Raw genomic sequence first — 27,243 nt, 5'->3', positions numbered from 1 at the left:
CTAATAACGCGAAGGTCAAATTGGCCTATTAGCTCAGTTGGTTAGAGCGTCGTGCTAATAACGCGAAGGTCACAGGTTTGAGACCTGTATGGGCCACCATTCAACAAAGTTAGTTGAATTCACCATATTTCACAACAAGAACCATGAGTACCTTTTTAATCTAGCGAATGTCGTAGTGACCCTAGACCTCCCTACCTTTTGAATATGCCATGAGCTGATGATTCCAGACCTCGGTTGGCGGGATGTCATGCCTCAATTTTCAAGATAGAAAATTAGCCTATTAGCTCAGTTGGTTAGAGCGTCGTGCTAATAACGCGAAGGTCACAGGTTCGAGACCTGTATGGGCCACCATTCAACAAAGTTAGTTGAATTCACCATATTTCACAACAAGAACCATGAGTACCTTTTTAATCTAGTGCCAATTGGCCTATTAGCTCAATTGGTTAGAGCGTCGTGCTAATAATGCGAAGGTCATAGGTTCGAGACCTGTATGGGCCATAGATTCAAGAATTTCCCAAACTAATATGTCATTCTTTTATAGACCATTCTATAAAGTTAGTTGAATTCACAACAATGACCCTAGACCTCCTTACCTTTTGAATATGCCATGAGCTCACGATTCCAAACCTCGGTTGGTGGGATGTCATGCATCAATTTACGAGATAGCAAATTGGCCTATTAGCTCAGTTGGTTAGAGCGTCGTGCTAATAACGCGAAGGTCACAGGTTCAAGACCTGTATGGGCCACCATTCAACAAATTTAGTTGAATTCACCATATTGCATAACAAGAACCATGTGTACCTTTTAACCTAGCGAATGTCGTAGTGACCCTAGACCTACCTTTTGAATATGCCATGAGCTGATGATTCCAGACCTCGGTTGGTGGGATGTCATGCCTCAATTTTCAAGATAGCAAATTGGCCTATTAGCTCAGTTGGTTAGAGCGTCGTGCTAATAACGCGAAGGTCACAGGTTCGAGACCTGTATGGGCCACCATTCAACAAAGTTAGTTGAATTCACCATATTGAACCACAAGAACCACGAGTAACTTTTAACCTAGCGAATGTCGTAGTGACCCTAGACCTCCCTACCTTTTGAATATGCCATGAGCTCACGATTCCAAACCTCGGTTGGTGGGATGTCATGCCTCAATTTTCAAGATAGCAAATTGGCCTATTAGCTCAGTTGGTTAGAGTGTGGACCTAATAACGCGAAGGTCACAGGTTCGAGACCTGTATGGGCCACCATTCAACAAATTTAGTTGAATTCACCATATTGCATAACAAGAACCATGAGTACCTTTTAACCTAGCGAATGTCCTAGTGACCCTAGACCTCCCTACCTTTTGAATATGCCATGAGCTGATGATTCCAGACCTCGGTTGGTGGGATGTCATGCCTCAATTTTCAAGATAGCAAATTGACCTATTAGCTCAATTGGTTAGAGCGTCGTGCTAATAACGCGAAGGTCACAGGTTCGAGACCTGTATGGGCCACCATTCAACAAAGTTAGTTGAATTCACCATATTGCACAACAAGAACCACGAGTAACTTTTAACCTAGCGAATGTCGTAGTGACCCTAGACCTCCCTACCTTTTATATATGCCACGAGCTCACGATTCCAAACCTCGGTTGGTGGGATGTCATGCCTCAATTTTCAAGATAGCAAATTGGCCTATTAGCTCAGTTGGTTAGAGCGTTGTGCTAATAACGCGAAGGTCATTGGTTCGAGACCTGTATGGGCCACCATTCAACAAATTTAGTTGAATTCACCATATTGCATAACAAGAACCAGTAGTACCTTTTAACCTAGCGAATGTCGTAGTGACCCTAGACCTCCCTACCTTTTGAATATGCCATGAGCTGATGATTCCAGACCTCGGTTGGTGGGATAGCTCAGTTGGTTAGAGTGTCGTGCTAATAACGCGAAGGTCACAGGTTCGAGACCTGTATGGGCCACCATTCAACAAAGTTAGTTGAATTCACCATATTTCACAACAAAAACAATGAGTACCTTTTTAATCTAGCGAATGTCGTAGTGACCCTAGACCTCCCTACCTTTTGAATATGCCATGAGCTCATGATTCCAAACCTCGATTGGTGGGATGTCATGCCTTAATTTTCAAGATAGCAAATTGGCCTATTAGCTCAATTGGTTAGAGCGTCGTGCTAATAACGCGAAGGTCACAGGTTCGAGACCTGTATGGGCCACCATTCAACAAAGTTAGTTGAATTCACCATATTTCACAACAAGAACCATGAGTACCTTTTTAATCTAGCGCCAATTGGCCTATTAGCTCAATTGGTTAGAGCGTCGTGCTAATAATGCGAAGGTCATAGGTTCGAGACTTGTATGGGCCATAGATTCAAGAATGTCCCAAACGAATATGTCATTCTTTCTTTTATATACCATTCTATAAAGTTAGTTGAATTCACAACAATGACCCTAGACCTCCTTACCTTTTGAATATGCCATGAGCTCACGATTCCAAACCTCGGTTGGTGGGATGTCATGCCTCAATTTACGAGATAGCAAATTGGCCTATTAGCTCAGTTGGTTAGAGCGTCGTGCTAATAACGCGAAGGTCACAGGTTCAAGACCTGTATGGGCCACCATTCAACAAATTTAGTTGAATTCACCATATTGCATAACAAGAACCATGTGTACCTTTTAACCTAGCGAATGCGTAGTGACCCTAGACCTCCTTACCTTTTGAATATAACAAGAACCATGTGTACACCATGTGTACCTTTTAACCTAGCGAATGCGTAGTGACCCTAGACCTCCTTACCTTTTGAATATGCCATGAGCTGATGATTCCAGACCTCGGTTGGTGGGATGTCATGCCTCAATTTTCAAGATAGCAAATTGGCCTATTAGCTCAGTTGGTTAGAGCGTCGTGCTAATAATGCGAAGGTCACAGGTTCGAGACCTGTATGGGCCACCATTCAACAAAGTTAGTTGAATTCACCATATTGAACAACAAGAACCATGAGTAACTTTTAACCTAGCGAATGTCGTAGTGACCCTAGACCTCCCTACCTTTTGAATATGCCATGAGCTCATGATTCCAAACCTCGGTTGGTGGGATGTCATGCCTCAATTTTCAAGATAGCAAATTGGCCTATTAACTCGATTCCAAACCTCGGTTGGTGGGATGTCACGCGAAGGTCATGTCATGCCTCAATTTTCAAGATAGCAAATTGGCCTATTAGCTCAGTTGGTTAGAGCGTGGACCTAATAACGCGAAGGTCACAGGTCGAGACCTGTATGGGCCACCATTCAACAAATTTAGTTGAATTCACCCTATTGCATAACAAGAACCATGAGTACCTTTTAACCTAGCGAATGTCGTAGTGACCCTAGACCTCCCTACCTTTTGAATATGCCATGAGCTGATGATTCCAGACCTCGGTTGGTGGGATGTCATGCCTCAATTTTAAAGATAGCAAATTGGCCTATTAGCTCAGTTGGTTAGAGCGTCGTGCTAATAACGCGAAGGTCACAGGTTCGAGACCTGTATGGGCCACCATTCAACAAATTTAGTTGAATTCACCATATTGCACAACAAGAACCACGAGTAACTTTTAACCTAGCGAATGTCGTAGTGACCCTAGACCTCCCTACCTTTTAAATATGCCACGAGCTCACGATTCCAAACCTCGGTTGGTGGGATGTCATGCCTCAATTTTCAAGATAGCAAATTGGCCTATTAGCTCAGTTGGTTAGAGCGAATTGGCCTATTAGCTCAGTTGGTTAGAGCGTCGTGCTAATAACGCGAAGGTCATTGGTTCGAGACCTGTATGGGCCACCATTCAACAAATTTAGTTGAATTCACCATATTGCATAACAAGAACCAGGAGTACCTTTTAACCTAGCGAATGTCGTAGTGACCCTAGACCTCCCTACCTTTTGAATATGCCATGAGCTGATGATTCCAGACCTCGGTTGATGGGATAGCTCAGTTGGTTAGAGCGTAGACCTGTATGGGGCACCACTCAACAAAGTTAGTTGAATTCACCATATTTCACAACAAAAACAATGAGACCTTTTTAATCTAGCGAATGTCGTGTAGTGACCCTAGACCTCCCTACCTTTTGAATATGCCATGAGCTCACGATTCCAAACCTCGATTGGTGGGATGTCATGCCTCAATTTTCAAGATAGCAAATTGGCCTATTAGCTCAGTTGGTTAGAGCATCGTGCTAATAACGCGAAGGTCACAGGTTCGAGACCTGTATGGGCCATAGATTCAAAATTTAAGAATTTTGCTTCGTGCTAATAACGCGAAGGTCACAGGTTCGAAAAACCATAAGTTGAATTCACCATATTGCATAACAATATTGCATAACAGTTACCACCTAGTGACCCTAGACCTCCCTACCTTTTGAATATGCCATGAACTCACGATTCCAAACCTCGGTTGGTGGGATGTCATGCCTCAATTTACAAGATAGCAAATTGGTCTATTAGCTCAGTTGGTTAGAGCGTCATGCTAATAACGCGAATGTCACAGGTTCGAGACCTCTATGGGCCATAGATTTAAAATTTAAGAATGTTGTATGGCCCGAACGAATATACCATTCACCGTATTTCACAACAAGAATTATGCCAGCTCACGATAACAAACCTCGGTTGGTGGGATGTCAAATTCGCCTATTAACTCAGTTGGTTAGAGCATCGTGCTAATAACGCGAAGGTCACAGGTTCGAAACCTGTATGGGCCACCATTCAACAAAGTTAGTACCTTTGAACCTAGTGACTCTAGACCTCCCTACCTACCTTTTGATATGCCCCTAGACCTCCTTACCTTTCCCTACCTACCTTTTGATATGCCCCTAGACCTCCTTACCTTTCCCTACCTACCTTTTGATATGCCCCTAGACCTCCTTACCTTTCCCTACCTACCTTTTGATATGCCCCTAGACCTCCTTACCTTTCCCTACCTACCTTTTGATATGCCCCTAGACCTCCTTACCTTTCCCTACCTACCTTTTGAATATGCCATGAGCTTACCTTTGAACCTAGTGACCCTAGACCTCCCTACCTACCTTTTGAATATGCCATGAGCTTACCTTTGAACCTAGTGACCCTAGACCTCCCTACCTTTCCCTACCTACCATGAGCTCACGATTCTAAACCTCGGTTGGTGGGATGTCATGCCTCAATTTTCAAGATAGCAAATTGGCCTATTAGCTCAGTTGGTTAGAGCGTCGTGCTAATAACGCGAAGGTCACAGGTTCGAGACCTGTATGGGCCATAGATTTAAAATTTAAGAATGTTGTATGGCCCGAACTAATATGCCATTCTTTTAGATCATTCAACAAAGTTAGTTGAATTCACCATATTGCACAACAAGAACCACGAGCTCAAACATTTACATCCTAGAGCTAAGTTCCTATGACCCTAGACCTCCCTACCTTTTGAATATGCCATGAGCTCACGATTCCAAACCTCCTCCCTACTTTTTGAATATGCCATGAGCTCACGATTCCAAACCTCAGTTGGTGGGATGTCATGCCACAATTTGCAAGATAGCAAATTGGCCTATTAGCTCAGTTGGTTAGAGCGTGTGCTAATAACGCGAAGGTCACAAGTTAAGTTAGTTTAATTCACCATATTGCACAGGTTTGAGACCTCTATGGGCCATAGATTCAAAATTTATGAAATTATTTTAATTCACCATATTGCACAACAAGAACGAACCACGAGATTTATGAGGTTAGTTTAATTTACCATATTGCAAATTGGCCTATTAGCTCAGTTGGTTAGAGCGTTGTGCTAATAACGTGAAGGTCACAACTTCAGTTAGTTTAATTCACCATATTGCACAGGTTTGAAATCTCTATGGGCCATAGATTCAAAATTTATGAAATTAGTTTAATTCACCATATTGCACAACAAGAACGAACAACGAGATTTATGAGGTTAGTTTAATTCACCATATTGCACAACAAGAACGAACCAGTGATGTCCTAGTGAACCTAGACCTCCCTACCTTTTTGAATATGCCATGAGCTCACGATTCCAAACCTCGGTTGGTGGGATGTGATGCCTCAATTTGCAAGATAGCAAATTGGCCTATTAGCTCAGTTGATTAGAGCGTCGTGCTAATAGCGCGAAGATCACAGGTTCGAAACCTGTATTGCCCGAACGAATATGCCATTCTTTTATAGACCATTCAATAAAGTTAGTTGAATTCACCATATTGCACAACAATGACCCTAGACCTCCCTACCTTTTGAATATGCCATGAGCTCACGATAACAAACCTCAGTTGGTGGGATGTCATGCCTCAATTTGTAAGATAGTAAATTGGCCTATTAGCTCAGTTGGTTAGAGCGTCGTGCTAATAACGTGAAGGTCACAGGTTTGAGACTTGTATGGGCCACCATTCAACAAAGTTAGTTGAATTCACCATATTGCACAACAAGAACCACGAGTACCTTTGAACCTAGTGACCCTAGACCTCCCTACCTTTCCCTACCTACCTTTTGAATATGCCATGAGCTCACGATAACAAACCTCGGTTGGTGGGATGTCATGCCTCAATTTGTAAGATAGTAAATTGGCCTATTAGCTCAGTTGGTTAGAGCGTCGTGCTAATAATGCAAAGGTCACAGGTTCGAGACTTGTATGGGCCGAACAAATATGTCATTCTTTTAGACCATTCAACAAAGTTAGTTGAATTCACCATATTGCACAACGCAGACCTCCCTACCTTTTGAATATGCCATGAGCTCACGATTCCAAACTTCTTGGTGGGATGTCATGCCTCAATTTGGAAGATAGCAAATTGGCTTATTAGCTCAGTTGGTTAGAGCGTCGTGCTAATAACGCGAAGGTCAAAGTTCGAGGCCTATGACCTCTATAGGCCATAGATTCAAAATAAGATTGAAATTTTAAGAATTTTGAATGGCTCGAACAACGAATATGTCATTCTTTTAGACCATTTTACATCGAAACCCTTGACTTCCCTACCTTTTGAATATGGCATGAGCTCACAATTCCAAACCTCGGTTGGTGGGACATTGTGCCTCAATTTGCAAGATAGCAAATTGGCCTATTAGCTTAGTTGGTTAGAACGTTATGCTAATAACGCAAAGGTTATAGGTTTGAGACTTGTATAAGACTGAAATTTTAAGAATGTTGAATGTCCCGAACAAATATGTCATTCTTTTAAGACCTTTAAACAAACCTCGGTTGGTGTGATGTCGTGCCTCAATTTGCAAGATAGCAAATTGGCTTATTTGCTCAGTTGGTTAGAGCGTTGTTCTAATAACGCGAAGGTCGCAGGTTCGAAACCAAATTAATTCAAAATAAGAATCAAAGTTTAAGAATGTTAAATAGCCTGAACAACAAAGTTGATTGAATTGACACCCTTAATTCAGAATATAAGACCATATGGCACAACAAAAACCACGAGCTCAACATTTACACCATATAGCTAAGTACCTCCCCCACAAGCTGAACCTAGATCCTAGTTACCCTAGACCTCCCTATCTTTTGAATTTTCCATGAACTTAAGATTCCAAACCCCGGTTGGTGGAAGGTCACAAGTTCAAAACCTGCATAGGCTTATTGATCCCAAACCCCGGTTGGTGGAAGGTCACAAGTTCAAAACCTGCATAGACTTATTTAATACAAAATAAAATTCAATAGGCTTATTTAATACAAAATAGGATTAAAATGTTTAGAGTGTTGAATAGCCCGAACAAATATGCCATCAACAAAGTTCGTTGAGTTCACAATATGGCATAACAAGAACCACGAGCCCAACATTTGACACCCTATAGCTAAGTACCTCCCCACAATCTGATGAACCTAGTCACCCTAGACCTCCTTACCTTTTATATGCCATGAGCTCACAATTCCAAGCTTCAGTTGGTGGGATGTCATGCCTTCAATTGAAACTTGGCCTATTAGCTCAATTTGTTAGAGCGTCATACTAATAACGCGAAGGTTGCAGGTTCGAGACTTGCACATGTCATTTAATTTATAAAACTAGATTCAAAATTTAAGAATGTTGAATAGCCCGAACAACAAAGTTGGTTGAATTCACGATATGACACAACAAGAACCACGGGCTCAACATTTATACCCATTAGCTAAGAAAGTACCTCCCCCACAAGCTTCGCATTGATGTCCTAGTCACCCTAGACCTCCCTACCTTTTGAACGAATATAGCATAACAAGAACCACGAGCTCAACATTGACATCCTATAGCTAAGTACCTCCGCCACAATCTGAACCTAGCCTCCCTTAGTGATTTCCTAGTCACCCTAGACCTCCCTACATTATTTATGTGCCATGAGCTCACGATTCCAAACTTTGGTTGGTAGGATGTTGTGCCTCAAGTAGAAAATTGACCTATTAGCTCAGTTTATTAGAACGTCATGCTAATAACGCGAAGGTTGCAGGTTTGATACTTGCCTAGGCCATTTAATTTAAAATAAGATTTAAATCCTCCGAACAAAAATTCGATACTTGCCGAGGCCCCGAACAAAAATAACCCACTAAATGACATAGAACTTTATACATGACCACACTTATGTTTACTTTAGGGCTATACTTGTACCATGAATAGGGTATGTTATAAGATTCAAGTATACCTAAGGCTATCAATGTACCAAGAAGATACCTAAGATCATACAAACTCATACCCTACAAGAATTTCTTAAGAAAAGCTCATACCTATCTATCTCACGCCTTAAAATCATGTTACTCAAGTTTGTTACGTAATATTCTATTATACCCTAATTGACTACGACCTCCTACCACGTGATGCGTTACGAATTCCGAATTCTTCTTTTAATATGGGATGTCTTGTACCATGTTTCATGAGCAGGATGTTATGATGGGCCTCATACTTTCTTCCTCACCTAGATGAGATGTTATGTGTCACGTATTACTACCAAGATGTCATTATCATGTTTTTCACCAAGCACGCGACCATTCCGATCTATCATGCGAAGTTATCATGAGAAGTAATTAAGGCCACTTTAGGGGTAGCAACAAGGTTAACCAATTGTCATGAACTACTTTCTTATGAATGGAAGACAAAAACTTTCAAGGCCCCATACACAGGGGCTGTCAATGCTTTCTAATGATGGCATTTTGGCTTCCGAGTCTAGATTTTGAGTTTGCTTCTAGCATGGTGTAACGACCCTAAATTTCCACATGCCCAGAGTCGCTACTAACGTCTCATGCTCATCTATAATGCGGAAATATAACTCTTACAGGAACATAGTTGATAACGTAAACTTTAAAAAAACGTTTAAAACAACTTTTTCTCTGGAAAACACAGCCATGGTCTTACGTGTTTAAATATGAAATACTGAAATTTAGAGAAAACAAAAACAAATACAAAATAATTTAAAACAATGAAATGCAAAACAACGTATTCTAACTTAAGACTAGAAATTTAAATATGAATCTACCCTATGCACGTGCCACAGTCTCTGCTCGTGATGTCGCCGTCCTCCGTACAAGTGCGCCTTGCCTTTACCTGAAAAATGATGTAGCACACGGCCTGAGTATTTCAAAGAATACTCAGTAAGTGGCCCCGCTATAGGGGCCATGCAAATGCAAACACATGCAATCATGATTTAGGGACCTATCTCTAATCATCTTAGGGGTGGCCTCCAGTCTCGGACAAATTGGATATGTAGTACTTCCCTACACACGACTCACACGTGCGAGTGTGAGTCCCCACGGCGCTCGCATACCCCCTGGACCCTCTGGTCAAGCTAATCTGTAGCGACGTCCGGAGGTCAGCGGAACCCCATAGTGTCATGCGCCTCATGAACACCCTCATCTGTGTGCTTTCGCACCTGTGCGCATTCGCGCTCATCATAAGGTGCGCGTCCGCACTCATCATCTCTAGGGGAAGTAGCCCTATGCTTATGAACATACAAAATGCATGAGGTCCCTCTAAATCCATTGTAATGTCTCTTCTGACACAACCCTCTAGTCTCATCTCTTTGTTACTCTAGGTAACGCATACTCGTAGATATTTATATTAATATCATTTTCATGCTCTTAGGGTTGTGTCCTACGTCGATCTAACGACATGATGCAATATGGCACTCATCATCATCTAGCATGCTCAATATGGAAAACATCATCATATTAAGGTAAAAATCATGCAATCATCATGCTCATCATAATGCCACAACGTGCGTCAAACATATCAAGCGTCACTCGACAAAATATGTATATACCGCACATATCATCAAGCATCATAATCCACACATCATCATAACTCATACAATTATTTAGCCTATCCTATAGTAAGGCCACTTACTTGGTTGGCCTTGGCCGAAATACTCCCTAAATAGCTAAACGTAAGCTCCCGTTCCGTGAGAGCTGCTTCCTACGTCGCCGGGGTTTGTTTTCTATCACACCGTTCACCACTTTCCATTAGTATTTCACAATTAATTTACCTATAATTTAATAAATGTGAAATACGGCTCTAAAACGGCCTCGGATACCTTAATCGGGGCCGAAAACAGATATGGGAGGGTCGAAACAGTGAAAACCGGGCTGAAAACAGGTGAGCCGAGCCGAACAGCCGCCAGAGCCGCTGGAGGAGCCGCCGGAGCGTCACCGGAGGGAGCCGAGCCGTTTGCACCGAGCCGAGCCGAGGGACTGCCTACGCCACTGTGTGACACGTGGCGGCAGCAGAGAGAGCCACGTCGAGCGGTACTGTCAGGTCGAAGCGCGGGTCGCAGTCTGGTTCGGGTCGTGGTTCGGGTCGCGGCTGTGGAAGGCTACTGGGCCAAGACCAATCGTTGGGTCTCGGCTTACTAGGCTAGGCCGCAAGTGTTTGGTTTGCAGGCTGGCTCAATTGGACCGTGGGTCTAGTCTGGGTTGGTTCAACTGAACCGTAGCTTCTGGGCCGGTTTGAGGTTTGGGCCGCTGTAGTTGGGCTGGGCCGAAGACAAAGGCCAAGGGAGGAACGGGCTGGCTCTCCCGGGTTCTGGGTTCAGGTTGACCCAGATCCGTGGATCTCGTCTTCCTTACCCGACTTCGGCCGATTTTTCGGCGAGCTCTCTCTCCTTCCTGCGGCGTTTTCGTTGCCGATTTCGGTCCTCTTCCTTCCCTTTTCCTCTTTGTTCGTCGTCCTTCTTTCCTTTCTGGGAGTTTTGCGGCCTAAAAGCTCCTAAAAGGCACAGATCTAAGAATCGATTAAGAAACCTAATTTTCCGCCTCGGTTACCGACGACGACGCTTACGAAATAACACAAAACGCACCCTGAGTTATTGTGCTTTCGTTAGGGATCCCTCTTATGGTGATAACAGGTCGTTTGGTGTCGGTTTTAGGGTGGTTTGAGGGCTCGTCGGAGAAACTGGACACTCGCCGACGTTTGTCCGAAATCTCTCTCTCTCTCTCTCTCGAAATTTTCTCTCTTTTCTCCCTTTGCAGGTGTTCTGAAGATGCTGGGTGGCGTGGGCTGAGGGTGGGCGTGCTGTGACCGTCGTTTCGCGTGGGTTCTGCGAAACTCGGCGGTCGCCGGAAAACTCGCAGGTTTTCCGGCGACTGAGTTTTTTTTTTTTTTTTTATTCGTTTTTTCGTTTTCCTTTATTTATTTATTTATTATTATATATACATATATATTTTTTTTTCTTTTTTTCCCGGGTCGTTACACATGGCTTGGAAGGCCTAGAGGGTTGCCCTCTTAAGAGAATCAAACACTCTATGTGTCCCCATGGAGGTCCCTAATTCAAGTGGTTTTGATGGTAGGTTACTCTTCTTGAGTTTTCGTTCCATCATTGGAGTCAATGATCTCCTCTTATTGTCCTTGTTCTGTCTCTTCCCCCACTTTTGGACGAGTTAGGTCTATTGTTTCTATTGCCTCCCCTTAAAGAAGGTTAACGCTCATGGTTCATATCAAACAATCATTCATCTACTGTGTAAGCTGAGAAAATGTCTTGAACTCGTTGGTCATATAGTTTGAACTTTGCCTATGATTTCAATCTCTCTACAAAATAGAAGACCATCTTTCTAATACATATCAAAGATATCAACATAGAAAAATACTTGACATATTCTTGGATATTCCCAGTGTGTCTTAATTCTCTAAATTTCCTCCTAACCAGTATCTTAGCATTCTCTAGAAGAATAATGAACAAAGCTCTTACTTCAGTCTCTCCCAAGTGTCTACGGTGATTCGTTCAACTTGGATGTCCATGTATTTGGATCTCACCATAGTTTTGCATCCTTAGTTAGATGCATTGTTGCTAGTGTGACCTTTGCATGTTTTGTCATGAAATTTTCTAGTGTGACCTTGCTTTGTCTACGTAGTGGATAACTGGTGACTTGGGTTGAGACTCTACCTAATAAAGTTCTAATGAGGCAATATGGTGTGAGATAATCTTAAGATTATTTGTAGAAGCTTAGCTGGTGCCCTTCCACAAGACCATAAAATCACCTAAGATTGGAGGATGCAATTCTCTGTGCATTGATTAACTATTGAGTCAACGTATGGACACCTATTCATCTCGACACGCCCCCTTCTTATAGATGAGTTTACAGCAAAATGGTGCTGTCTAGGAGACCACTGACCATTTTCACAAGGTTGGACACTTATTCATCTCGACACACATCCCTAACCGACCTAGGCCTAGCTTGAAAGTACTAGAGAGCTACCTCACGCGTGAGCCGAAAGAGTGGACACACATAGAATTGCGTGCAACATAACAAGGAATATGTGTTGGTCGGGTCAGTCAACAAGGTCAACACGGCCACCTTCAAATCCTAATTGAATCAAGTGCATGAATTTCTTCCTTTTTTCTAAGCTAACGCATTTCTTAACCCGCACTCGACACATGTCGCAACCCATGTCAACCGCACTCGTCCATTCATCGCCTAACATGTGTCTCTTCTTCCTCATCCTTGCGCAAACAATTTTCCAAATTCGATGAGTCTAAAAAACTCGATTTAATTTAGTTCCTTCACTAAAGTTGAGTTTTAATCTTTCTATATAAAAATATTTTTCTCGTAATTTTTAATCAACTAAGGAAGGAAATAAATATGCTTAAATTTGATAGAAAACTATGTTCTTACCATTTCTTGAGGTTTACCGGAACTTCAACTTCTAGACCGACTTTAGCTTCCTTCCCAAACTTGTGCAAAATCTCTTCAAGAACAACATATCAAAAATTTATATCCTAATTTCTCATAAATCTCCCCGATTTAGAGAAAAATCAAGAACAAAAATGAGAAAACCATATGTTTAGTTCATCCTTCAGTCTTGTGTCTTATTCTTTTCTAAATATTTGACCTAAGTTAGTATCCGTAAATTTATCAAGTCAAGAGGAGGAGTGACTATCAAGGTGCACCTTTCAAATCTTATTCCTTGGCTTACTTTAGTGTCGGCTCAACTTCAGTCATCCCTCTCCTCCCCGAGTTGGACTAAAAGTTTTCTCCATACGAGTTTTTCCTTTGTTTTTAATGGTTGTTTTCTTTGATCTCGCCAACTCTTTCAAACTCATTTATTTTTGTACATTTTTTTTCGTATCCATTGTTAAAATAAATCTCTTATCATGTAGTGTAGTTGTTGTCGCAATCGTGGTATTTGCACGTGTGAATGATTGCATCGATGGAACTTTTGATCGGTAAAGATTTTTTATTGAAGTGTGGTGCATATTCTTGTAAAGTCTTTTTCGGCCCATACTTGATCAAGTATATTTAAAACTTCCATTGGTCTTTTTTCTCTTTGGAACAAAGTAGGGATGTCCCCGGGGTGGGACGAGAATGGGGAAGCCTTCTCCACCTCATCATCGTGTCGCAAAATTCTCTATTTATTTTTTGAAGGATCAGGTTCTACATGGAAAATAATCTCCATTTTTTAGTATTCTTTTTTAAAAAAATTGTTTCAAAGGCTTTCTTTTTTAATGGGTAACTTCCATATTCCATATATATTTTATTGGAAAGGTAAAATATCCTAATAAATCAAATAATATTTTGTAAGATATTTAACATCGACAAGTTAAACATACATCTCTATATCAGAGTCACAAATGTCGAAGAGGATTCACTACATCAAACTACATTAGACGCTTTATGGATATGACTTTTTGTTTCTCTCGTATCTTCCACCATCTTAGACTTAATTTTTCTATGATCTTTAACAAGTTATTCCCCAACTCGAACCTTCAATAAAAAGAGCTTGATCCAACCTTTTCAACCAGATATTGGTCTATTCTAATCATTCTTTTCTTCAGCTCCACTATCTTTAAGCACCCTAGTTAAGTAGGAAGCTAATGACGTATAACTTATCGCATTCTTTACATGTCACAATCCTCATTAAAATCGTCTCCGCCTTGATTCCAATGTTGCTTCCTCATATTCTTGTTCATCCTTCGAGTATGATATGCAAATCTTTCAATATCTTTTTCCTTCTCCCACAAACGACAATAACATTTGTTACCCAAATTCAAACAGAGTAACACACATGATCTTCACGAGACAACAACGGTAAACGGTAAAAGATAAGATAAACCTAATAAAGAGGCCCCACATAATTCAATATATATATATGTATATATAATAGTTTACATTTCCATTCTCATTATTTGTTGTTAGTAAAAAAATAAATAATTATTATCTCTCTCTATGTTCATTTATCCAATTGAGATATTTAAAAAATAGATAAAAGAAAAATAAGGGATAAATTAATTAAATTGAACGATCTAAATTGCATAAAAAATAAAAACAAAAAATAAAAAGGCAAAAAGATTCATTCATCCACCGGATGGAATATTAAAAAAAAAAAAGTGAACCCCAAAAAAAAACTTTACTCTTCTAATTAAATTTCACGACTCACCGCCACTGCCGGGAGGCACCGACTGCAAATTCTCGCGTTCCCTGTCGCCATCGCCATCGCCACCTTCCTTGATGTTCGGCGGCCCACCAAGCGGCTCCGCCACCGGAATAGCTTCGATTGGTGGCGGGGGGCGGAGATGCGGGGGAGGGTCTAGAGACCCATCGAGGCAGGAAGCACATTTCTTCTCGACCCAATCTTCGACGTCGTAGTGGGCGTTGTAGCCAAAAACGGGACGGCCAAAGCAGACGCGGCCGATCATGCCGGCAATGAAGCCGAGGATGGAAATCACGGCAAGGACGGCGATGACGGGGCCGACGGAGCCCTGGGCGGGGTGGATAGCGGCGGCAGAGGGCGGGGGTTGGAGCTGGTCGAGGGGAACGGACATGGGAGGGAGTTAAAGTGAAGCGGCGGGTGAGGGAGGGAGGGAGGGGGGGAGGAAGGAGGAGCGGAAGGTTTTTGGATTTATTTAAAAACAGACAAATGGTTCAGTGATGTCGGAAGGAAGTGGACGACAACTGAAACACTACACCTCCCCTGGCTTTATGTTAACTAATTTTGTCTCAATTTTTTTTTTTTTTTTAATTTAATTAACCCGATTAAAAATATTTGACATTTATATATTGGTTCGAAGATTTTAAATATTAATGTAATATGGATGGTAAAAGTGTGATCATTTATTGAGTATTTCTTAAAATATTTAAGACACGAGTTATTTCTATTTCAGGTAAAGACAAGACATTCTTGTACGGCTGACCAAAACATCACAATTTGAAACTATGATAGATGATAGGTATAGGATAGATGTATTTATTTTCATATGATATTTTTAATTTAAATATTTATTTATTTTTATTTAGTTCTTCATTGCGTTATTTAAAGATGTTTTAAAACACGTAAGTCGACGATAGTGTTTTAAATTGAAATTTATGATGTAGGAAGTTTAAATAAAGGTCACAAATTTTAAAATTTTTAATTTAATATATATATATATATATATATATATATATATATGAATGATAGAACCACAAAATTTTAAATTTTATATTTAATAACTACATTTAAAATTTTTAATCTCGACTTTTTCTTTTGATTTTCCAGTGTTTGACCTTTCATAGTCGAAAAGATCGTTGACTTTCTTTTGATTTTAACGGTTTTTTTGGAGGGAAGCATTTTGTCCAATCGGATTTTCTATTAGGGCATCGAGTCGAATTACCCAATTGTAATCCCAAACAAAAACAAAAATTCCCCAAAACCCTTCTAACGATTCGATTAAACCCCACTTTCTTCCATTCCAAGCACAGAATCAAAGCTTCTCGAATGATTCTTATTTCAGGTACTTCGTCTTCAAGTTCTCGTTTCCATTGTTATCAATTTTTGATTCTCCAGCTTATCCTATTGGTTTTAAGGTATTGGGTTTGTTGTTGGGAAGCATTGCGTGCTGATTTGCCAATTTCAATTGTTTTTCGTACTTTTTCTGTGGCGATTATCTGTGGTTTTAGTAATTCGCCATTTTTTTAGTTTGTTTTTGCTTTTGGGTAATTGCCATACTTCAGAAGTTTGTTCCATTTAAGAATCTCTCTCAAATTATTGACTGTTCTTGCAGCTTTTAGTGGAATAATAGTTGAAGCTGCTGTTAGAAGAGATGTTGCATAACAAATCGTTTGTTAAAAAGACGAAGTCTGGGAAGGTGACGAAGGTCGGTAAATTACTAATCTTGGGTCTCGTTACTTCATAATTTTGATCTTACCATGTTTTTATGGATTTCTGTTTTCCATGACAGCAAGTGAGAGAACACTATCTTCGAGATGATATTTACTGTGGGACTTCAATTTGCAAAAGATGTGATTCTTCTGTTGCTCGCTTGAGTGCTTCTACATCCCCAATTCTAGTTCTTGACACCAATGTCGTTCTTACTCAGGTTATTTTTGGTGCAGTTTCTGTTGTTAACATTTTGCTTTCGACGTGTAGCGTTCGTATGAAATAAAGCATTTTTGCAGATTGATTTGCTAGAGAATCCTGCTATTGATGATGTGGTTATGCTATCAGTTGTGCTGGAAGAAGTTAAGAACAAGAACTTGTCTGTTTACAATAGAGTTAGAGCTCTCTGCTTTAATCCTTTGAGGAGATTCTTCGTCTTCTCCAACGAGCACCACAAGTATGTTTTTAGTTACCCTTTCATTAATATTGCCTTTGGCTCTCGTCTGTGATTGATATTGTACCGTCTAAATTTGAAACATTTATTGGATATTTTTCTTCTGTACATTAGGGTAAGTTCACACTCGGGTTGGAGATTCCATACCCATTTACTAATACCAATCTCTAAACAAAAGCTATGAAGCCAATTAAGCAGTTGATCAATTGTGCCTTTGGTTTGAACTTCTACGTAAATTAAGCTAGTGATTTTATGCACCTTGGGTAAAACTTGAATGAAAAACCTACGTACAACTTACGGGAGCTTTCTAGAGCTGAGGCTGTTATTGTAATGGTTGATTGAACCGTGATTTAGGGTATTTGATAGAAAATGAAGCTTCAACTTTGATATTCTCAGTTTCCCTACAACCTTTTTGTAATTTTTGATGGCATGGAGTTTAAAATCTCTATGAAACAACATACACTCTCAGGGCCCCTAGAATTTTGAGCTTCCTTTGATGACATTGTTTTGGCAGGGATACATATGTTAAGGAGATGAGTGGAGAAAGTAAAAATAATCGAAATGATAGAGGTATTCTTCTGAAATTACAAGATTCGATGCTCTAATGTCTGCACACTGTAGCTGGACTACATATATTTTCATCCATCCTCTCTGCCTCACTTATGCAATATTTATATCTGATGCGCATTCACATTTGTACGTTCTTACTCACATTCTAACAAGTTTTGCAGTAACTGCCAATCGTTGTATATCTGTTTTAATAATCTTTTTATAAGCTAGTTACTGTGGGAATGCTTTCTTGTTGATTAATATCTACAACATTGTGATTTAGCAATTCGAGTGGCTACTCAGTGGTATCAGAATCATCTTGGTGGTGCTGCTCGGGTTCTACTCATAACAAATGACAGAGAGAATAGGATGAAGGCCATTGAAGAGGGAATTTATGCAGAGTCAAGTATGTTAGAAGTCTATTAAGTTTTTGGCATTGCTTCAGTATCACTTGGTGTCCACTGTATTGAATGCTTGAATGCTTATGCTTCCTTTTTTTTTTTTTTTTTTTTTTTTTTCCTTTTTTAGTGTAATATAATTAGCTAACTTGGTTAGTTTGCGTTTTCTTTACAGTTGAATCATATGTTAGATCTTTGGGTCAAACTCATTTACTTGACCTGTTAGTGCATAGCGCAAACGAAGATACAATTATGGAGGAAGTTGAAGATTTGAGGCCATCCAAGAGAAAGGTTCTTTACACCGAGGTATTACAATGAATTATGCTTGACTTCATTAATTTCTGGTTAGATACCACTGTCTTAAAAAGTCTTGGGTTTATACTGTATCCTCCTTTCCTTTCTTTTCAGCATAAACCCATGTCAGAAATTACTTCTGGCTTGCATCGTGGTATATATCATCAAGGAAGGCTCCGTGTCAATCGATTCAATCCGTTTGAAGCATATGTTGGAAGTGAGAGTATTGGTGATGAAATAATAATTTATGGACGTACCAACATGAACCGGGCTTTTGATGGTGATGTTGTGGCGGTTGAACTTCTATCTCGAGATCAGTGGCATGAAGAGAAGTCTCTGACTTTAGCAGATGAAGGTGCTTTAATTTTTATCCTTATGAACATTTTTTAAATGAGAACTGTGATGTATGTGTGATCTGTAGTCATATTCTCACAAGTTATAAGAAGTTCAATGACATGGTAGTTTAAATGAAAATGATAGAAAGGATGCCAAATGGCCTCTGAGGAAGTAACTAATGATTTTGCCTTCGTGTTTCTAACACAAGTTTCTATTTGAATTGGTGGTGGTCGGGGCCAAAGGATTAGGTTGGGAGTCAGATTCTAATTAGATAACATTTTCAATTAGATTCTGAATGAAGATGGTAGATAGGGTAGCAATTACTTCCTGAGAAGGAACTTCTCTTTCTATCTCTCTCTCTCACACACACACTGTCCAGTTATTGATGCATATTTTCTGATTGTATTATTGCAGAAGATGATGAGGAAGAAGATGTTCATCTTGTTCCTGGTAGCGCAGATGATGCCCCAAGAACTGCATTTGTACTTCAGACCTCTGATGGAGATTCTACTTCTAGTTCACCACGTCCAGCTGGACGTGTCATTGGTATTATAAAGCGTAACTGGCACTCGTAAGTTATCTTCGTACTTCGGTAGATTCTCCTGTTTCATAAGGTGATGTGTGATGTCCACATTTGTATATATTTTTTGTTCATCATCATCTACTAATAAATATTTAGATACATTCTAGATGCATTTGTACATGTAGGTATATTTGTGTATATCAGACCATGTGCAAGATGATACTAACTTTTGTAGATAATATAGTCTGCGATTTCCCACCTAGCTTTATTATTGGTTTGTTGCATTCTTAAATCTAATGTTTTCTTAACATTCCGGTTTATTTACTTATCCAAGATCGTTGCACAGACTTCGTCTTGCAGTGGAACTGTTTGTCTCATATTGAATTATAATGCAGTTATTGTGGTTCTTTGGATCCAATGCCTATGCCTGCTGGAAGTGGCGGCGTTGCCTATGCTCTATTTGTTTCAAAAGATCGCCGGGTTCCAAAAATTAGAATCCAAACTCGCCAGCTTGAGAATCTTTTGGACAAGAGAATTATCGTAGCAGTTGATTCTTGGGACCATCTATCTAGATATCCTTCTGGCCATTATGTGCGATCTATAGGAGAAATAGGAGATCGAGATACTGAAAGTGAGGTATGCACACTTGTTATATCAACAAGAAATATTTCTGCCTCTTAATAGGCTATTTACAAAACATAAGAGTTGTAACATTTAACACATGAAATGATAAAATGATTGGCAAATGTTGTCTTGTACAATTCAGATTTCTAACTATTTATAAGAAAGTGAAAATTAAACCACAAGCAATACTCCTTAGTTACTAGTCAGTCTAAAATACGTGGGGGTGGGGAGGTGGAAGATCTTGTAGTGCCTTTTCTCATTCATTGAAATATTTGGACCCTTTTGAATACTTCAGGTGGTCTTAATTGAAAATGATATAAACAACAGGCCGTTTTCTTCACAAGTTATGGCATGCTTGCCACCATTACCATGGTCAGTGTCTCCTGCTGATGTAGCAAACCCCATTCGACAGGATTTGCGGCACCTGAATGTTTTTAGTGTCGACCCTCCAGGTAGGTGGACAATTTTCTTACTCTATTGCCCCTGCTTTTTCCATTTCTTTTATGTATTATTATTCCTCGATGGTGTAGTCATGTCACTTCTGTCGAACAATAATTGGAGCCAATGATCTTTTGGTTTGTCCAGGTTGCAAAGATATCGATGATGCACTTCACTGTACAGCTCTTCCAAATGGAAATTTTGAAGTTGGAGTCCGTATCCTCAAATCTTTTGATGTTCTGTATGCAGTAAATGTTTATGTTACCCCCAGAATCTTAAAGATGGATTTCTAAAACACTTTTATATTTTCAAAAGATTTAAAATATTAATTGTATCCTATGGATCATGTCATTTACTTACCCCTTTTATAGAGAAGAATTAAATACTTTTTATTTTGATTCTTGAAATAGATTATTCCCAAGTATTAGGATTGAGATCCTATTGGAAAAAATCATATCAGGTTACAATTTAAATAGTTTGGTGAGTCATCCTTCAAAATAAGATTGAAAGAAGAGATGAATTTTTACAAGATGGATTTCAGAGCTGGGTTGCAGGAGCTTTGATGTCTTAGTCTCTCAAGTAAATCCTTGGAAGATGCAATATTTAGGAATGTCAATTTGAGATGCATTGAAAACTACTCCCTCACGACTGATGTTGATTCCTAGCTGTGGCCTTTCAGAGCCCCTTAGGTTCTATCTCATTTAGCTCTCTCCTCCAAATCCTTAGTGTCCACAAAGAAGCCCTCAATCTTGCATCATTTGTTTTGTTGGTATATTAGCCTTAATGTGAAAGAAGCTCAATGCATTAGGTATGCATGTCTAGATTGAAATGTAAGATCTCACTTCATGTTAATGAGCTTCAATCAATTTTTTTTCTTTCGTTCTTTTTGTTTGTTAAACCTGCATCTGCGAAATATTATATGGTTTTGAACTATGGTGCGATTGTTTCGTTGATTCCTTCCTCTCATTTTCGATGTGTAAGTAACTCTTCATCAAGTAATTTACAGTATTGAGGAATAATGGTTGTTCATTTGGTGCTTCTTTTCGTAAAGGATTTGAACTCCTTTTAAATTTTATCCTTGAAACTAGTATTAGTCTCTACCTGTCATTTTTCCTTTGCATATCCCTGCAGTTATTAAGTGAGTAAGAGTATTGAGAAAACAATGAGAAATTTCTTGTGAAAGGTGTAGATGAATGGGGTAGAATCTTATTTGGTCAGGTGGAAGTGGTCTCAGAAGCCTTTGGAGAGTCTTAGGCGTTGGCTATTGTTACTATGAATAAGGTCCTTGCCAAAAAAAAAAAAAACTATGTAAGGAGCCTAATGTTTTGTGGCACATCAACGTTAATAGGTATGGTTTGTACCTTTTTGAGTGTGTTTCAAGTTGTGGGTCTAAGAGCACTAGTAAAAACCACTAGATTGTTATTTCTTCCAGATTCCTTTTTTTTTTTTTTTTTTTTCCTCTCAATTTGTTAAGTGTTCCATTGTTGGAGACTAAAAATCTAGTTTCGGGAGGATTGTTGGGAGGGAGATAAACTCTTATATTTCTATACCTTATTTTGGATAAGAGGTTGCACTTGATGGCCTCTATCATGCCTTCCTCTGATTCTACCTCTTCGTTTTCTTTGGGTTTATGTGTTGTCATTTTACAGTGAGAGAGAGAGAATGGAAGTGGCGACCCTTCTTTCTCTCTTAAGAGACTAGCTTGTGTGCTATGGAGGAGGGATAGTCAGATTCGGAGCCCCAAGTCCATGGGGGCTTTTCTTGTATCTCATTTTTCTATAGCTTGCAGAATCTCTCTCCCCTTTGGAGCCTCTATATCCTCGTCTCCTTGGAACGTTAAGATCCTCAAAAAGGTCTAGTTCTTTACTTGACAGATTTTGCATGCAAGATTTTTGTTGGGTCTACAATGGTACATTCTTTGTACGCGGTAGACAAGGGATCTTGACCATATCTTGTGAGGTTGTCAGTTTGCTTAGTCCTTATAGAACCATTGTTTGAGCTTGTTCGGCTTATAACAAAGATTGTTGCTTTATGATAGAGGAGGTATTTTAAACCCTTTATTCGGGATAGGGGGCTGAGTTTTCTGGCAAGCTTTTTACTTTGCTGTCTTGTGTCATATTTGGCTGAAGAGAAATAGTAGGTTTTTTAGAGGGATTAGAGAGATACTGGGAGGAGGTTTCAGAGGTTGTTAGATTCAATGCTTCTTTGTGGTATCTGTTACTCCGGCTTTTTGTAATCATCATCTTGGTCTTATGTTTTTGGTTGGAAACATTTTGTAAGCATCAATTGCTCAATAAAAGTTCAATTTCTAGAAATTGTATCTTTAACGACATTCAATTAGATATTGCTGATGTAACAAACTTTGTACACACTGGCACTGCATTGGATGACGAGGCTGCACAAAGGGGTACATCAGTTTATCTTGTTGAACGGAGAATGGACATGCTTCCAAAACCATTAACAGAAGGTCCACATTTACTATTATGTTGCATTACTTTGCACGAGGAACTATGATAGGTTTTATTCTTCTCCACTTTAGCTCAATGTGATGAAAAATCTAAATCTACAGATATATGTTCTCTTCGAGCCGATGTGGAAAGACTGGCATTTTCAGTAATTTGGGTATGTGATGCCTTCATTCTTTTTGTTGTTAAATATCCCTATCTATTCTGTCCTTTTGTTTCTTGTAAAATTTAGATAAGAGTTTTGTTCTTCAGTTGAAAAAGAAGACATATTCATGCTTTTCTTTCTTGATATTCACTTCCAGAAATCCTACGTTGGCTCTTTATTGCATCGAACATCGAACATTCTCTTTTATGAGACCGTCTACTTCTGTAATTTTTACTTCGATTATTTGTTTGAAACTTTGAATTCTCTGTGGTGTTATAATCAGGTTATCTTAGAAGCTGTGCTTATGTAGGAATTTTTGTACATTGGTGAATATGCTTAGACTTTAATATCCACCCCCCCCCCCCCCCCCCCCCCCCAACTTGTGCATTTATTTTCAATCACTTGCCTCTGATGTTCAGGAAATGACACCTGAAGCAGATATTATTTCTACTAGCTACACAAAAAGCATCATTAAATCATGTGCTGCATTATCATATGTTGAAGCTCAAGCGAGGATGGATGACAGGTAATTTCATGTCAGTTGCAACTATTGAAGTATCTTGGAGTTCGTAATAATGCCTTCTTCAACTTTTGTGGTGATCACCCAGCGTTTTGACGTAGTTGATTGTTGATGTCTCCTATTAGACCTTACTGTCTTTTAGTTGTTTTGTTTAAGCCATTTTATTGATTTTATAAGCAATGGATGTCTTTAAGTTCGCTGCTTCTGATCACGCAGTACCTCTTCATTGTATCTTGCAGCCTTTCTGAATAATCTACAGCCTTTTCTTTGTTATATGCATACTATCACCGTGTTTACTTATGTTCAGAACTTTTTTGGGGTTCATTTAGACCTGAAGATATTTAATATTTACTTGCAGTCGATTGATGGATCCAATAACTAGAGATTTGAGAAATATGAATGCCTTGGCAAAGGTAAGCATGCTTTATTTACATTTGTTCTTTAAATAATCACAATGTCTCAAGCTGACTCGTGGGTCAACCTGCAGAAAATGAGGTTGAGACGAATTGAGAGAGGTGCTTTGACTCTTGCTTCAGCTGAAGTCAAATTTCAAATTGACACTGAGACACATGACCCTCTTGATATTGGTATGTTTGGATGTCAGATTTCATTCATAGTTAGTATTGTGAATGCTTGAGAAACCGGATTCGATTTACATATTAGTTGTGTGTATTAATGTCCTAAGATTTCCCCTTTTCTTTCAAGAAGAATTCTCAAACCTTTTCATTGTCGTTGTAAAATGATTTATTCTTCCAGGTATGTATCAAATTCGAGAAGCTAACCAAATGGTAGAGGAGTTTATGCTTGCTGCTAATGTTTCGGTTGCAGAAAAAATTCTTAACCATTTTCCGCTGTGTTCATTATTACGGTAAAGAGCTATCATAAGCATTTGCTTCTTGTTATGTCTGCCACTGCATTATATTCATGTCATGTGTGTCTCTTCCTCCCTTACCTTTACCTTTTTATTTTTGAGGAGGGTGGGAACTTTTGGTTGTGGAATGGTGTAATGGTTGGAGCGGAGTTTTGTGCAATAAAGATTTCAGTTGTGTACTTCACACACATTTTTACAGTTAGCATATTTAAAGCAAAGCCTAATCTGGCTAGCTTGTTTGCTTGACACCTGTTGAAGAGTTTGTTCATTTCTTCTCCAATCGATGTGGGATCTCACAATCCACCCCCCTTCGGAGCCCAGCATCCTCGCTGGCATACCTCCCGGTATCCACCCCCTTCGGGGCTCAGCGTCCTCGCTGGCACACCACCCGATGTCTAGCTCTCATACCATTTGTAACCGTCCAAACTATTGTTCTCTTTGAGTTTTCTATTTCAAGTTTCTCCTTATGTTTTTAAAACGTGTCTGCTAGGGAAATGTTTGCACACCCTTATAAAGAATGTTTCGTTCTCTTCCCCAACCGATGTGGGATCTCACATATCCAACTTTGTGGACAATGGTTGAGTGGTGAGATTGTTATAATAAACTATTACTTTCTTTTTATTTGCAGGCGCCATCCTACACCAACTAAAGAGATGCTTGAACCTCTGATCCGCACAGCTGTTGCTGTTGGTCTTGACTTGGATGTCTCATCATCCAAAGCTTTGGCTGATTCACTTGATCGTGCTTTGGTATATCATAGTGCATTGATTAGGACATAATTTCAAATTTGTCTTCGTTTTGTTGCTTGCCTAGTGGCTTCGTTAAAGTTACTCTAGCTCCTTGATATTAACATTTGCTAGTCTGTTCTTTGTTTAACTGGAACAAAATTCATATTTTATCAGGGTGATGATCCGTACTTCAATAAGCTGATCAGAATACTAGCTACTAGATGTATGACACAGGTAATTTCACTTAAATATTGCATTTTGATTAATTTAACTGCTTATGGACATTTCTGAAAGATGTTTTTGTCCAAGTGAAGGCTGTTTACTTCTATAGCGGAGACCTCAGTCCTCCAGAATATCAACATTATGGGCTTGCAGCACCTCTGTATACCCATTTCACCTCTCCTATTCGACGATACGCAGGTTCGGGCTTGCCTTGTGTTGTCTATTTGGTGACATTATCTTATTGTTTTGGGTCTTCATCCATCTTTCTTATTGCAGATGTCATCGTGCACAGATTGCTCGCTGCATCTTTGGGAATATACAAACTTCCAACCCTGTTCCATGACAGACTAAAACTCACCACAATCGCTGATAGTATGAAACACTCTCTTTTCCGTAATCTTCACATAATTATGCTTAACTGCAAATTGATCTTGATGAACCGGATCAAGCATTAACTCTTAATTGGAAGAAAACTATTCTGATTCTGATATTATAGTTTAATCTCTCTGTATCGTATGGATGCTCACTGCTGTAAATTGTTTCCAGACTTAAATTATCGACATAGAAACGCCCAGATGGCTGGCCGATCTTCAGTAGAGCTTCATACTTTAATTTACTTCAAAAAACGGTATGTCAGCTTAGCATGTTCATTACTCATGTGCATGACCCAAACATTTTCACGTCCGCTTGTTTTTTTCTCTTGCTGATGTAGGCCTACGGACACGGAGGCCAGAATAGTGAAGATAAGATCAAACGGTTTTATAGTATTTGTTCCCAAGTACGTTTCCTAAGCCTACGGTTTTATAGTATTTCTACCTTTCACTTTGATTAATATGACTTAAAGGACTTCGAGGGAATAGGTTAAAGTTATAGGGACCATCTATCTTAAGGGTAAATGTAAATGTAGTAGGATCAGATGTTTGTCCCATAAAAAACTTAGCTTGCCCTTTTTGTCTGCGTGTGTGTTGAGGGTTGTAACACGTTTTTGTGTCGGTGACTCGTTTGCAAACATCCGAATAATGAGGTTTTTTGCTTTCGTTTCTCAGATTTGGTATCGAGGGACCAATATACTTGTCGGCCAGAGGTGAGAAGCAAAATGGAGAATGGTTGGTGGATGAGCAAGAGCAGAAGATGAAAAAGTTGGATGGTAGCATAACATACAACGTTCTACAGGCAGTGAGAATTCACATGGAGGTTGTGGAGCCCCAACCAAATCGACCAAAGCTTCAGCTTACTCTTATTACTTAATGTCTCCAAAATCACTTGTGTAAAAGTAAAATGTGGGGAAGTAGAGTTCTTTTTCTAAAGCTTGCGAGTTTACAGAGTTCATGTTGTGAGAGTAGATAGAGCTGCAGCGCTGATTGTTGGAAGAAATGTATATTTATTTTTATTATAAATAATTACCACTAAGTTTTTTTTAACTCAGATGTGTAATTTGTTTAAAAAGTTTCAATTTTGTTTTGATGTGTTCAAGTTTATGCCTGGGAAAAACTTTTTTTTTTTTTTTTTCAAGTTTTACCCTGAACTAATTTTATCAAATTTCACTCAACTAAACACTGGCTGCTGACCTACTCTGCCATAAAAGTTAGTGTTCAGTTTGATTCATCTCATTGCATCGTGTCATAGCCATGCTTGTCTAGGGTGTGTTGGTTGTAGCCGCATGCCCATTTTGAGGAGTAGTGGGATGCAGAGGCAATGTGTGTCATAGAAGAAGACGAGCTAGCGCTCATGGCAATGATGAGAGACATATTGATTACGAGGATGACTGAATCATTGATTCAGGATGCTCAAACCACATGATTGGTGTAATGGAAGAGGGGTGGCCCTCAGAGAAGGAAGTAGTACCAGGCTTGGACAACACTGAAGAAATTCTTCCACGGAAGACGGTGGAGCAAATTGTATACATTTTCTTACATGCTGATGTGCCTGGAGATTTGAGTGATACTAATGTTGATGAGCAAGAAGTAACTCAATCAAGCGAACCTGGTGAAAAGAAAATGGCACCTCAACAACTTAGACAGTCAGAAATAATCCAAAATTCAAATACAGAATATGCCAACGCAGTTATTGTAGAAGATGAAGTTGAAGAGCCGAATATGTATGCAGAAGCATCACACAATACGACTTTGCAACAAGCAATGGAGGAA

General features: G+C 39.5%; 1 protein-coding gene and 14 non-coding genes across 17 annotated transcripts; all 15 read left to right on the top strand.

Annotated features, from left to right (window-relative positions):
* The first annotated feature begins 22 nt into the window (after positions 1–22).
* TRNAI-AAU (transfer RNA isoleucine (anticodon AAU)) lies at positions 23–96 on the top strand. Its single transcript has one exon. It is a non-coding gene; the product is annotated as a tRNA-Ile (tRNA).
* Positions 97–274: 178 nt separating this feature from the next.
* TRNAI-AAU (transfer RNA isoleucine (anticodon AAU)) lies at positions 275–348 on the top strand. Its single transcript has one exon. It is a non-coding gene; the product is annotated as a tRNA-Ile (tRNA).
* A 76-nt stretch (positions 349–424) lies between these two features.
* TRNAI-AAU (transfer RNA isoleucine (anticodon AAU)) lies at positions 425–498 on the top strand. Its single transcript has one exon. It is a non-coding gene; the product is annotated as a tRNA-Ile (tRNA).
* Positions 499–672: 174 nt separating this feature from the next.
* On the top strand, positions 673–746 carry TRNAI-AAU (transfer RNA isoleucine (anticodon AAU)). Its single transcript has one exon. It is a non-coding gene; the product is annotated as a tRNA-Ile (tRNA).
* Positions 747–919: 173 nt separating this feature from the next.
* On the top strand, positions 920–993 carry TRNAI-AAU (transfer RNA isoleucine (anticodon AAU)). The gene has a single exon. It is a non-coding gene; the product is annotated as a tRNA-Ile (tRNA).
* Positions 994–1,421: 428 nt separating this feature from the next.
* Positions 1,422–1,495, top strand: TRNAI-AAU (transfer RNA isoleucine (anticodon AAU)). Its single transcript has one exon. It is a non-coding gene; the product is annotated as a tRNA-Ile (tRNA).
* A 177-nt stretch (positions 1,496–1,672) lies between these two features.
* On the top strand, positions 1,673–1,746 carry TRNAI-AAU (transfer RNA isoleucine (anticodon AAU)). Its single transcript has one exon. It is a non-coding gene; the product is annotated as a tRNA-Ile (tRNA).
* A 391-nt stretch (positions 1,747–2,137) lies between these two features.
* On the top strand, positions 2,138–2,211 carry TRNAI-AAU (transfer RNA isoleucine (anticodon AAU)). Its single transcript has one exon. It is a non-coding gene; the product is annotated as a tRNA-Ile (tRNA).
* Positions 2,212–2,539: 328 nt separating this feature from the next.
* Positions 2,540–2,613, top strand: TRNAI-AAU (transfer RNA isoleucine (anticodon AAU)). Its single transcript has one exon. It is a non-coding gene; the product is annotated as a tRNA-Ile (tRNA).
* Positions 2,614–2,871: 258 nt separating this feature from the next.
* On the top strand, positions 2,872–2,945 carry TRNAI-AAU (transfer RNA isoleucine (anticodon AAU)). Its single transcript has one exon. It is a non-coding gene; the product is annotated as a tRNA-Ile (tRNA).
* Positions 2,946–3,456: 511 nt separating this feature from the next.
* TRNAI-AAU (transfer RNA isoleucine (anticodon AAU)) lies at positions 3,457–3,530 on the top strand. The gene has a single exon. It is a non-coding gene; the product is annotated as a tRNA-Ile (tRNA).
* Positions 3,531–3,738: 208 nt separating this feature from the next.
* TRNAI-AAU (transfer RNA isoleucine (anticodon AAU)) lies at positions 3,739–3,812 on the top strand. Its single transcript has one exon. It is a non-coding gene; the product is annotated as a tRNA-Ile (tRNA).
* Positions 3,813–4,174: 362 nt separating this feature from the next.
* On the top strand, positions 4,175–4,248 carry TRNAI-AAU (transfer RNA isoleucine (anticodon AAU)). Its single transcript has one exon. It is a non-coding gene; the product is annotated as a tRNA-Ile (tRNA).
* Positions 4,249–5,187: 939 nt separating this feature from the next.
* Positions 5,188–5,261, top strand: TRNAI-AAU (transfer RNA isoleucine (anticodon AAU)). Its single transcript has one exon. It is a non-coding gene; the product is annotated as a tRNA-Ile (tRNA).
* Positions 5,262–16,004: 10,743 nt separating this feature from the next.
* Positions 16,005–26,517, top strand: LOC111792736 (exosome complex exonuclease RRP44 homolog A). Of its 3 annotated transcripts, XM_023674305.2 has the most exons (25): positions 16,005–16,164; positions 16,435–16,527; positions 16,612–16,749; positions 16,829–16,986; positions 17,498–17,553; positions 17,816–17,938; positions 18,106–18,236; positions 18,339–18,579; positions 18,975–19,131; positions 19,479–19,719; positions 20,003–20,159; positions 20,293–20,361; positions 22,487–22,612; positions 22,715–22,767; positions 23,175–23,281; positions 23,634–23,688; positions 23,763–23,862; positions 24,032–24,143; positions 24,775–24,895; positions 25,049–25,108; positions 25,189–25,294; positions 25,373–25,468; positions 25,643–25,724; positions 25,809–25,874; positions 26,143–26,517. In XM_023674305.2, exons 2-25 carry the CDS (start codon positions 16,474–16,476, stop codon positions 26,342–26,344), a joined length of 2,811 nt encoding a protein of 936 aa, XP_023530073.2. In that variant the 5' UTR covers positions 16,005–16,164; positions 16,435–16,473; the 3' UTR covers positions 26,345–26,517. The 3 variants fall into 3 exon arrangements, with proteins under 3 accessions (XP_023530073.2, XP_086979687.1, XP_086979686.1); XM_087123560.1 differs by lacking the exons at positions 16,005–16,164; positions 16,435–16,527; positions 16,612–16,749 and having other exon boundaries at positions 16,859–16,986; positions 17,453–17,553; XM_087123561.1 differs by lacking the exons at positions 16,005–16,164; positions 16,435–16,527; positions 16,612–16,749; positions 17,498–17,553 and having other exon boundaries at positions 16,846–16,986.
* Positions 26,518–27,243: the final 726 nt, after the last annotated feature.

The sequence above is a fragment of the Cucurbita pepo genome, chromosome 4 (genome assembly GCF_057944985.1).
Source record: "Cucurbita pepo subsp. pepo isolate OVF chromosome 4, ASM5794498v1, whole genome shotgun sequence".
Taxonomy (NCBI): domain Eukaryota; kingdom Viridiplantae; phylum Streptophyta; class Magnoliopsida; order Cucurbitales; family Cucurbitaceae; genus Cucurbita; species Cucurbita pepo.
This window is presented reverse-complemented; position numbering and strand designations above follow the sequence as displayed.